We start from the raw sequence: 13,036 nt of genomic DNA, 5'->3' as shown, positions 1-13,036 counted from the left end.
GCCGGAGCACTTCCTCCCCTCGATGGAAGAAGAAGGAGGAGGAGGAAGTTCGCCATCTTGGCGAGGCTCAGTGTTATTTTGTTTTTTGGGAGTCACTTCAAGCGCGTTGTTAATCTGCTCGACTAAGGACTTTGTGTCCGAATCGTGGTCTACATTAGTATCGCTGTCTGAATTTGTTGACTGGGTTGATAGGGCCTCCTTGGATTTAATGGGGCCTCGATCAGGGGGGAGGGAGCCTTGAAGGCAGGAGCGGACGGTTATTAAGGTGGGGAGCAAGCCGGGAGGGAAGCGCTTGCTCTCATGTTCCATGGCGTTGGTGACCCGATCAATAAGGCGATCATAAGTAACAGGGTCCCAAAGATGGCAAGTGGTGAGCCATGGGTTAAAGGGCAGCAGGAGGTCCCAGTATACTTGCAGCTGCCGGACAGACACCTTACAGCGATGTGTGTCTAGGAGACCAGCCAGAGCACGAACTTGGGGTGCTTGGCGTGCAGATAGACGATTACCCATAGCGGAGTGAGAAAAGAAAAAAGGGGGGTTGATTATTGAGTAAAGAAAATGAGGTAAACCGTGGTCGCGAGGCCGAAGGAGACGGCGAGAATAGAAGGCAGGAGCCTCTAGTAGCGAGAGCAGTTTGGGGGGGGCGGTCGCAAAGAGGCACACCGCGCGAAACAAAGAAACAAAGACACAAAGGACCACAGCAAAGTAATGGAGGGGAAGAGGGAAAGCTACTGGAGGAAGAGTGTTAGGAGGAATGGGGGGACATAGGAAGAGAAGACGAAAGGTAGTCGGGGGTAAGAGTTAGGTTAACGCGGGAAAGGAAGAGCGGCCCGGGCGCGGAGCGGCGTGGGAGAGGCGGCTCCGGACGTGGAGCGGCGAGGGAGAGGCGGCTCCGCGGGGCGGCGAGGGAGAGGCGGCCCTTACTTTGCAGGCGAGGAGAAGGGGAGCTGGAGAGGCGTCCGGGCGAGCGGGTGGTTTTACTGGACCGCTGCATGGAGAGGACTTTTAATTCCAGGGGCCCCACGTTGGGCGCCAGTTGCGGTCGCAGTTGACTCGGCAGCCCCAACTGTTAGGGGAGGCTTGCCGGAGGGAACCGCCTTTTCCCCACCCCCTTATCTTGCCCGGACACTCCCCGTTGCCAGTGCAACTCCCATTACCACCAGTGCGCATACATTGTTGCCAGACACCGTTACCGGAGCAACTCTCGCCCCTTTTTCAATCAACCTCCGCGCCCTCTCAGAACCAATCCAAGCCTTTAACCTCTACAGCTACCCCGCCCTCTAAACGCCCGATATAAGCTTGTACTCTCCCCTAATAAACTCTCTTGGCTTCTTCACCCTAAAAGAACCGTGTCCCGCCTGTTCCTTTCTCGCCGCCCTCCATACTTTGCACGCCTACGCCGGGGACCGGGCCCAGTCCCCCGCCTCGCCCTCGCCTCCGGGAAAGAGCCCCCGCCGCCGGTACCCTCCAAGCAATCCTGAGAGCCTAGGATTTGGCAACCGGCCGCCACCCCCCCCCCCCAGACGAGTCAACTGCGACCGCAAGTGTGGTAGGCAGGATAATGCCCTTTCCAAAGATGCCCATATCCTGATCCCCAGAACCTGTGAATTTGTTGCCTTACATGTCAAAGGGACATTGAAGATGTGATTAAATTAAAGATTTTGTGATGGAGAGATTTTCCTGGGTTATCTGGGTAGGCCTAATGGAATCACAAGGGTCCTTAGGAGGCAGAAGAGGAAATCAGAGTTATGTGACGTGAGAAGGATGTGAGCTGCTGTTGCTGATTTTGAAGATTTAAGGGGTCCATGAGCCAAGGAATACAGGCAGCCTGTAGAAATTGGAAAAGGCAAGAAAACCGATTATCCCTTAGAGTCTCCAGAAGGGAACATAGCCCTGCTGGCATCTTGATTTTAGTTCAGTGAGACTAAGTCAGACCACTGACCTCCAGAACTGTAAAATACATTTGTGTTGTTTTAATCCATTAAATTTGTGGTAATTTGTTAGAGCAGCAATAGGAAACTAATAGAGAGTAGTGGCCAGGATCACTCTGACAACCATTTTCCCTAAGACACTTTATTTTCTACTACCTTTTTCTCTTAAAAGTATTGGGACTCCTGAACATAAGTAACAAACCGAACTAAGCTAGCCAGAACAGAATAGGGAGAGTTTACTATAAGGATACAGGGATATCTCACATACCCCAGAGACAGAAATATAACAAGTCCCCTAAAAAGATCCAGAAGCAAGAGCAGCTAGAAGACTCTCAGGACTTTTTTTTCCCCCCATATTTCCATTATTTTCCTTTTAAAATATTGGCTCTCTCCAGACTAGCTCCCTTAGTCTCCTGTCTGTAGAATTGATTGTTGACAGATCTCAAGATTGCATGTTACAAGTCCAGATGCCCAGATGTAGAATCTCAATTAAAGCTACTTTGTGTCTCCCTAACCTTTACCTCTTCCCCATCCTCATTTCTGGCAGAGAAATTCACACTGGCCCAGCTTGGGTCCAGCACCTTGCCCTGGCCAAGGGCAGGTCATGCCTCATATTAAATGGCTGCTCATTCTATAAAGATTTGTAAAAAACAGACATACAGCTTAGTATGTTTATTCCACCATGTTTATTCCACATATGCAAAGATAATTTTAGGAAAATATATCATTCAGTTTAGCCAATATTATTCAGAATCTTTTTGGAACAAAGAATTGTGTGAGGCAAAATGAAGGATACAAAAGGCAAACCCTAAGCATATATCAAACATCTATTTTTATGCAAAGAACTCTGCCAAATGCTTGGGTCACAAAGACAGAAGACTGTTCTTTTACATTGGAGGAGAGGACAATTCAGACTATTATGTGATGTGTGCTGAATGAAGACTTGTGCAAAGTGCCAGGACAGCCCAGACAAAGGAACAATACATCTGCTTGGTTGGCTTGGGTAGGGTGTGGGGCTGGGTCAAATTCTCAGAGAAGTAATTGGAGCTTCCAGGTAAATATGGGATGAAAATGCATGCCAGGAAGAAGGTGATCATGTTCAAACCCTATATTCATTAAAATAATCAGTGAGTTCTGGGAGCAGTGAGTAGTTCAGAGTGACAGGGATTGCAGGGGAGAAGATTCCAGCTTTGCAAAGCTCACAATCCAGCAGTGGAGTGGAGTTGGCAATAAATAACTACTCCAAGATCTGTATATTTCACTATAATAATGAAGTGGCAAGCAATACCCGTTGAGAGTTTCAAAGGTTAGCTTGGGGATATGGGGGCAAGTTAAAATCCAGTTAGGAAGATTAGAAGTGTTCCTAGGATAAGCTGGCTTTTGAGCAGTTTCATAAATAGTCTATGGTTTCAAGGAATGAGCAAAATAGTACTTGAAATTAATGAAAATGCTCCTCTTTGTTTTCATAACACATAAGCATTATGCACAGCAACTTACCACCGTGGGCATCACCACAGCATAGATGTAGCATTTACTCCCCAGGGTGAAACAGAATCTATGAAATGATTTCTATCCTCTTCCCTGTTTTTTCAAGAATTGTCTGACTTCTATTGAGGAGAGGGCTTAACTGTGTCAGGAAAAATATGGGAAAAACTTGACTGTCGACTGGCAATGGGAAACCCCGGAGGAAAAGAATTTCCATCACAAAGTGTTCTCTTCTGTGGAATCTTTGAAGTAGGCCACTGGACTGCACATACCAAATTCCTCTTGCTTTGTTTCTTGTTTTAAATTAATCATTTGAACATGTTTGGGGCTTCAAATGTTTACTGGGTGATTATCAACACACTGAAATACTGAAGGAAAGCTCCTGGGACACCATATTCACCCCCATCAGCTTTTTATATTTTATTTTGACATACCATCAATTGGAATTTTTAATTCAGACTATTCTCAAATGCTCCTGCAATTTTTCATAGTATATTATCAAACTTTCAAGTCTTTTGATACGGGTAATTAAACATGCCAAGTTTGTTCCTAAAGCCCAGAGCCTGAAGTTGCTCATTCACGGTTTATGTTATTATACTTAGTTGGTTCCTTTCCATGTATTCATTTTATAGCCCTGGTCAAATTTATTCACTTTTAATTCCTTGTAAGTTTAACTTAAAGACTAGGACACATGGAACCCAATTACTTACATTCTATGTGGGTGAAATTCCCAAAGATACGCCATGCATCGGAGACATTTATTTTACTGTTCATTTTAAAGAGAAGGTTTCCTTTTCTAAGAGTCAGATATTGATCATATCACTCCTTTTTGACATAATCCCGTATTCCTCATGCAGACAAATACACCACTGATTTTTATAAACTGGTGGCATTTTGTGTTTTTTTCCATCACTGGAAGTTTTGTTTGCAAAAAGGAGAATGGAAGCCAGTTCAGAGTAATCTATCTTTCTACATAAGTATTTCTGTGGCACTTATCACAGCAGTACCTGGGCACTCAAAAAGCACTATTAGACTAAAACATATACACTAGAGGGAAAAAAAATACTAGATGCTAAGAAAACAGAAAGTTTAAAACATCAAGAGAAATAGAAAAAAAATGTTCTTTGTTCATGGGCAGGCAATGGGAGTTTAAAGAAATTCTCAGGAGCAATAAAAAGTATGTCCCCACCCCACATCCATTTATTTATTTAAAGTCTTCTAAAGGACTATTCCAGGTCTTTGATTCAAGTACAAAACACCACTGAGACTTGCCATGACAAATCAAGGATGGAATATGACATTTATTCTGGCACGCCAGGTGGAAGACAAAAAAGAAAGTAAGAAAATCATATAAAAATAAATGAGATACCAATTGACCCCAAGGGTGTTTAGAATTCTCTAGTAGTTCAGTTCTTTTTTTCTGGCACTAGAGAAATGAACTTGATGCTTTCCCAGTTGAATATCCATAAATTGTGGTATCTGTAATCAGACATACATAGGAAATTAATTCTTTGATGGTGAAACTTACAGAACTAATTTAAAGACAAAGGGGCTGATGTCATAAATCAAACTCCAGACTGACTTTCTTAGTTAAGTATCTTTTATCCCTTAATATAGGATCAGTAAAATTATAGTATTACATGCCAGATGTCAGTTAGGGGCAAAACAATTTGTAGTGTCAAAGGCTATTTATACCATTCTCTTTAATATATAAAAGAGAAATTGCTGTATAATTGCCCAATTTTGTATCAAAAATATAATCTGCTATAAAATTATTGTATATAAAATTCATATTTGAAAATGATCCAATTTTCTTTGGCACATGTAATTTACAGATTTATATTACAATTCAAGCCAACATGTTGAGAAAAGTCACATTAATGGGAAGGGATAAATATCTAATTTACAGGAGAGTAACTACCATAAAGTTTTAGTTGTATCATAATGAAATTTCTGAGTAAAAGATACCTTCTGCTCCATTTCATGGTGGGTAACCTGCCAATTCTTATGCTTTCTCTCCTATTTTAACAAAAACGATTCAAAAATTTTATGTAACCTTGTTATATGGTCAGAAACCCTGTTGATAGAAATTACATTTTAAAGAGTAAAGCCATCTTCCCTTCAGATTTATGTAGAAGTTGACAAATTCAAAGTATTTTAATAAGGCCAGCAGTGATAGTTCAGGAATGAGATTTAAACTGAGCTTCTGTGCCAACAAGTACATTAACTTTATTCAAAAATAGTGTATGTAAAATGGCACACAACTGACATGAGCTGATTATGATAATGTCTTAGTGCAAATTTTTGAAAATCAGGTACTATAAAAATATACCATTAACTTTATGTTAATAAAATATTTTGCTTGATGCCTTTTAAATTATTCATTTGCAGTAGTCTAAAAATATAAAAGAACTCTTATTATCATTCAATTTACATGATTACTTTTAAGTTCACTTTTTTGGTTTAACATAAACAGAGTGTAAAATTCACATCAAGCTTTTGGTATTTAAAATGTGTAATTTTTATGCAAAAATTGGATGCTGTGTTACATTTTTAAGGTTGTCATTAGTATAAATATAATTTTGACTTCTGATTTGAAACAATTTAACCCTTAGGAGTAATTACCATGTTTTCCAGGTTGACTCATTATTGCTGCTTTGATTATAGATGGATTCCTTTGTACAAACACTTTTTAAAAAAGCTTAAGCACTGACTTGGAGCCCCAGGGGTTTCCACAGATGCATTTGAAAAAAATGACGAAAATTATCAGGAAAAGAGGATCTTTTATTCCCAAAGGGCTTTAACATTGATTTTAAATATTAAATAGTCATTATGTACGCAGGACTGAGCTGAGCCCTTCATGGTTTACACAGGAGGACAGTACCCTGGCTGCCACTTGGTGCTCGCAGATTCATTAAAGACATTCCTGCTGTTAGTTACAACATTTTTGGCACAGTACTTGGCACTTAATGCTACCCAGGAAAATGGATTGACATCAGTCAAAAACAATAGTGAAACAAGAGTGTAAAATTGGGTATGACCTCCAAATATTGTGGAACTTGAATAGGAGGGATGAGATCTAGAATTTTAAAGAAGGGAAGGTGTAGCCCTTCAAATGGGAGAGGGGTGTAAATGAAAGAACAGAGTTGTCTTCTTTAGAATATATATATAGAACTCTAGTCTCTGTTAACAGTGTAAATAATTTAATATTTACATTTATATATACAGGTACTTAGATCCATGTGCAAATCTAAAATTAGTTATATAAATACTCATTTCAAGCCATATGCAATTCTAAAAATGTACAATACATGCAAAAACTTTTTTTCAAATGCCAGACAATGGCTCCCTTATTTCTAAAGGTCTTTTAAAACTCTGTTCTTGAGGAGGGTGGGTAAGGAAATGTTGAGAGGAAGAAAAACGAAATAGTAACTTTTCTTGTGTGTGCTCTATATCAACATGAGGGTTCTTTACCACATGGCACAAGTGATGATTGCCTCACTTCTATGTATTTAAGAGAAGGAGGTCCTGTTTCATCTAATTGCAGGCAAACTTGACATCAATTATAAAGTTTGTGCCAAAGTCAGATATGAGGTTCTGAGTTCTGCCTAGCTGGGTCCAACCCTGACTGCCAAGAATAGTACAATTTTGATATGACTGGACAAGGCACTAAGTGGGGTTCCCTGGAGTTTGGTACTATTTGTAGAATTAGCATACCTTATCCTATCAAAATTGCAAGGAACCTTACAAGCTCGCCTCACACCCTATTGAATCTCCTTGCATAACATCCTTAAGACATGTTCATCTAACCTGGGTTTGAATGGTAAAAGGAAAAGAAAGGGCACTATTTTATGAGATTGCTAATCACTCAAAAGTTTCTGGAATATTAAGCCTGAATTATAACAACAAAGACTAACACTAGTTGCTCATCACATGCCTTTCAAAAATTTAAAGACAGGCACTATTATTCCAACATCTTTCTTCACCAAGCTAAGCATTTTTCTTCTCTCCTCCAATGAAAAATTTACCAAATTACTTTCCATCTTCCTTATCTTCTTGAGGATACTTCCAAGTTTCTTTTTTTCTTATAAAATATATTTACTAATGCTTCTGTGTGGTGCTTAAATGGTAAAAACAACAATAATAATTTTTTAAAAAATACAACTGGACCCTGCCCTCAGGAATTTTTGTTCAACAGGGGGCAAGTACATATGAATCAAAGAACAATACAAATACATAATTATAAACTGCATTAGGCATACAGAAGGAGAACACCCCAAATCAAAGTGGAGTATCCAGACAGCTACATAAAATTCTGGATTTGATATAATCTGCAGAGAAAACAGTGAAGCTATTACTAACCTTGATCTGACTACTACATTTCTAATACTGCCACTTGAAGAGTGCTTTAGCAGTGTCATCGTAAACTTGTGGTTAATTCAAGCCTTCAATTTTTTCAAATGAACTGATGTTATATCAGCTTTTTCCTCCCCTCTACTTTTGTAATTGATTTTTGAATATTAATTCTGAACTTTAGAGCCATGTGTATAAAATCCCACCATCCTGGTTTTGCTCTGTGGTTCTCAGATGTCAAGGTCATTTTTGAATCATGATGCAGGCATCAACATATTAAATAAACATTTGTGTTAACTGAAAATGTGATAAGTGAATTGAATCAAGTAACATCAGAGAGATCTCCAAGTTGATATACTCCTCCATATTTAAAAATCTTTTAATACCTAACTCTATATAATGGTCATTTGTTGTTTTGCTGCCCAACATCCATTGTTTCTTCCTCTGGTAGTATATTTTCCTTAAGGACCCACTTTTTTGCCACTTCACTGTCTATGATTCAGAACAGCCTACTCTATTCCTGGTTCCCAGGATGTCATATGATCAAGCTTGGCCACTGAGAATATTGACTTCTTCTGGCTACAGCACTGGGGACATAATCTAAGTCAGCTCAGTGAGACTATATTCTTCAGCTTTCATAAAACTACTGGGAAGAGACACTCTACTGAAATTTCAGCTGAGAAAATATAAGATCAGAATTGCTAACAGTTAACATGTGGAGAGGGCCTAGATAAGGGTGAAAAATAAGAGACATGAAAGTAGAGCCAAGAGTCTTAAGAGAAAGATAAGGAGCCCAAACTGTCATTATATCTTGAGTCTTTAGGCTCAGCTGTTTTGGAGTCAAAGATAGGTCTGGACTTTTTATCACATTAGCCATTATGTGAACTCTTCTGCTTCAGCCAGTTGGCATGAAGTTTCTGTCATTTGCCAAAAGTGTTCTGATTGATGAACCATACTGTTGTCTTAGTCAACAATGTCCTATTTTGGGAACAAGAATATCATGGGATTCTTTGTCATCTGTTTTATTGAAATCCAGATATAGAATCTCTATAATAGTTTCCTGGCTGATCAGGCTAGTAACCCTTTTGTCAAAGGAAATTAGATTTGTTTGCCATGATTTGTTTGTTTGTAGTAAATTCATGCTGGTTCACAGTGATCATCTATTTTCTAAAACCATCTGTTTAAAATCTACTCTAGTAGCTAGCTAGTTTAGAAGACAAAATTACATTTGCTCTTAGCATCACTAACCATGGAATAATACTTACTTTTTTCTCTGATCTTTTGAATATTTTCTTTTCTAAAGCCTTAGGCACATGGTTCCATCAGTGTTTGAATGTGAGCACCCTTTTAAAGATATCAACAATATCTCAGACCTCAAAGACTGTTATTTGTACTTTCTTAGTGACTATTTATTTTAAAAATACATAAAGGCAAAAATAATTATAATGAATCTATTATCATCTTTAAATGAAATTCTATTTTGCTATACATATCATCCTTATTCATTTGAAAACTTGTCCTACTCATATGTAGGAGATACTTACTCAATCTGGAGACAATTCATCATGCACAAATGGGTTACCGAACACCTTTCAGTCTGGCCCAAGGATAAGTGAGCCAGATGGGGAAGTGCTATTACAGGGTATGCATTTGACCAAGCCTTAGAGAAAGAGAAGGAACCCAAATGTCATAATATGTTTTGGAGTCAAAGATAGGGCTGGACTTTTTGTCACATTAGCCAAAGGATTTCATCCCTCATCCTTTTCAAATGCAAAGCTTCACAGACACTTTCTTCTTCCTGCCAACCTGAATGGAGGCAGTTCTTTTGCCTCTGCTAAATAGAAATCTTGAAATAAAAAGTAATGACCTGACATGGAAGAACATTTAGGCTTTCAAGTCCAAAAAGAAGCTGGGACGTGAGCCGACACCGGAAAAGATTCACAAGAATGAGAAAGTGGGATTGGGCATGGGGCAGTGTCCTTGACTTTCTCTATGCAGGAAAAATAATTCACAGGGGAATAGTTATCTGACTGACTGACCCTAATGAAAAAGCATTGCACAGCACCTCTTAAAAGCTTCTGGTATGTGCTTTTATAGATAGTGGTACTCAAATGCGGACAACTGATAATGCCCAAATTTTGTTTTTGTCTGCTTTAGGCAGTTTAATTTTAAAATGAGTTTAAGCAAACTGTGGTTTAGGGGAAAATAGATTTAGTTTTCCCTTAGTAGACTGATTGTCATTTTAAAACATATCTCCTTCGTGGTTATCACAACCTTGACAATGTGACATATTAGCTTAAAAATTTTTAAATAAAAAAGATTTTTCAGAATCAGAGCCTTGAATACCAGGCAGCAGTATTTTTCTTTAAACGTATTGTTGTTGATGTGGCTGTTATTGGGTTTTGCTACCTGTGAAAGGTTGTGGGCTGGAGTCTGACACTCTATAACTTGTGGTTAGTAATTAGTGTCTTGGGTATCAAAACCTTTTCTTTTTGTTCCCCATGTAGCAATGAGATTCACACTTTGTCCAGACTCTACCTTAATTTTTGAGAACATGGTACACAGTAGACACAAAACTGAGAAGTGTATTCTCCATGTTGTTAATGATTGAAATCTTGGCAGAGGTTGTCTCCACACACCAAGGCATAAACTACTTGAATACAGAGTTTCGTAGTACATAGCCCTGAGTCACGTTTTTCACAAGCGATGCAGCATAGGAAGCTGAAGGATTTCAGGGAATGGTCCCTTGGATGTCTGGAGTTAATGCAAATAGCTAAAGAGCTGCCATACATAGCTTAAAGTATCTTTGTAAGTGAAACCTGTGTAGACAAATGCATGGTTCCCAGTGATAACAAACACTTAGACTGTAATACTAGCCCTCTTATTTCTATTTTTCCCAAATATCCTCCTAGAGAAGCAGTTGGCTGAATGACTCAGATTAGGAGTATAAAGATGATTTCACAGACTTCTCTGCAGCTTGAGAATTCTACACCTGATGCCTGAATTATTGAAACCATCCTCCAAGTTGTCTTTCTGCCTCTGACCCACTTTACTTCTTTTTTACCAAAAAATCTTCATAAAATACTCCTATAGTGCATATTATTTTTTTCTGCCCCTGTGCATTTGTATTTTCCTGGGAGGACATAAGTAGCCTACTATATGTCAGTATTACAAGCATCAAATTAAAAGTGACAAGGAAATGTCCCTTACTTTCTGTAGTGTTCTCATGACCAAGCTTACCTCCTTTCTCTACTTTCTTCACTCTTTCAGACATGTGCTTTAGGGGGTAGTACAACACAATAAGAGGTAGGGTGACAGAGTAAAATGGTCATGATTTAGGTCAGAAAAATTTTTCTGTAAAGAACTACATAATAAATATTTTAGACTTTTCAGGCTATACAGTCTCTGTCACAACTTCTCAACTCGTCTGTTGTAAAATGAAAGCAGCCATGGGCAATACATCAACAGAAGTCCAAGGTGTTCTGATAAAACTTAATTTATGAAATTGGGTTTCATATAATTTTCACATCATAAAATATCTTTTGATTTTTTTCAATGATTTAAAAATATAAAAGAACATTATTAGCTCATGAGCCATACAGAATCAGGCTGTGGGTCAGATTTGGTTTGCAGGATATAGTTTGCCAAGCCCTGGCATAGGAGAAACATTGATTGGATATGATTCCTAGCTCTCAGGTTAGTTGTTTAATTGTAATTTTCAGTGTGTGTGTCTCTGTGTGTGTTGCGTGTGCACATGTGTAATTCCGTCTACTATGGAGGTATACAACATTTTATGAGTTATAATAAGTAAAGCAACTAGCACAGTGCCTCCATCTAGGATGGGCTCAAGAGCCTCTGCAAAAAGAAATTGCATCTCTCTTATGTAACCTTACAAGCATCAGCATCGAATATGCCCTCAATAATTACTGCTAATGTGAAAAATAATAGATTTTTGTCTCTCCACTCCCATATTAAAGAAGTTATGGCATTAGAGCTAAGAACTGAAGTCCTGGAGTGAGACAGCTCTGATTTAAATCCCACTATATCGGCTTGGTGATTTTTTTTAAATTCATCTTAAAATGGGAATAATAATACCTACCATACGGGTTTTTGTGTAAATTATATGAAATAATGTGCGTAAAATGTTTAGACAATGCCCATCCCTTAAGAATTAGTCAATGAATAAAAGCAGGTAGCAGCAGTGGTAGTAGCCATAGCAGTAGTATTAATAATATTAAATGTCTTCAGAGACCCCACCAGATAAAATTCCAATTTTACAGCTTTATTCAAACTATCTGATCAACTAGCCCATCCTAGTCTCTCACATCTGTCCTTTCAGTGCCCCACACACCTATTTTTTCTGCCTGTTTTACTTTATCCTATTCGACAACTTGCTCATTCCCACCTAGATGTCTTTGCTCCTGAGTGAAATGTTATCAGAATTTCCAGATTTCCCTGAAAATTCACCTCCAGAGGGCCTTCCCTAAGAATTCGGTCCCCATTGATTTTTTCTTTATTTTCAATACTGATGATGTTTTGTAGTGTCTAATATAATTTTTTACCTAATATTATATGATCTTATTTCATCCTCTAACTACCTTATATTTAAAGTCTTGTTTGGGGAACCAGACTGTGATGACCTTTAAGGGCAGGAAAGGTGAGATCTACTTTTTCTGTATCCTCCCTTCTCTCTAAAATAGACTTTGAGCAGCCATCTGCTAAGTGATGTAGTCTCTTGAGAAGACTGGAGTGTTCCTGTTCCTGGTGGGTCCAAGCTATAGTACAGACCTCCACATAATGAGATGATCTCTATCCAATCAGGGTTGTAATCCACTGCCTATTTTTTCCTAATGATCACTTACCTGTAATATCACTTTCAAGCTCCAAATACTCCTGCTTCTTCTGGTGACCTAGACACATTTTCCCCTTAACACCAGTTAGCTTTGTTATATTTTTAAGGCAATCCTTTGGCATTACCCCTAAGTATAAAGTGTCTTTTTAATGTTTAGTGTTCAGGTTCCCTTTTGAGTATTTCATATGCATTCTGAATTATTCACCACTTGATGCCTGCTTTTTTTTGCTGGAGATTTTTAGGAGCATAGTTAATTGTAATTCATTGGGTAGCATTTGGCAAGATTGGATGTTGTCGTTCAAACAGAGATTTTCCATTTCTGGACACATTGTCTTCCGTTGCATTAGAGATTGGGGAAAACTGCATTTTCTTTTCCTCTCTTTGCTTTTCCTACTCAAATACTGGATCTGCAATT

General features: G+C 38.7%; 1 protein-coding gene across 1 annotated transcript in view; it reads right to left on the bottom strand.

Moving 5' to 3' along the window:
• Positions 1 to 12,689, bottom strand: part of LOC119506533 (non-structural maintenance of chromosomes element 4 homolog A-like) — a 39,504-nt gene extending 26,815 nt beyond the window's left edge. The window contains 1 exon segment of the mRNA XM_037799561.1: positions 12,632 to 12,689. Coding sequence (XP_037655489.1) covers positions 12,632 to 12,689 — 58 coding nt within the window.
• Positions 12,690 to 13,036: the final 347 nt, after the last annotated feature.

This window comes from Choloepus didactylus, chromosome 11, assembly GCF_015220235.1.
Source record: "Choloepus didactylus isolate mChoDid1 chromosome 11, mChoDid1.pri, whole genome shotgun sequence".
Classification (NCBI taxonomy): Eukaryota; Metazoa; Chordata; class Mammalia; order Pilosa; family Megalonychidae; genus Choloepus; species Choloepus didactylus.
This window is presented reverse-complemented; position numbering and strand designations above follow the sequence as displayed.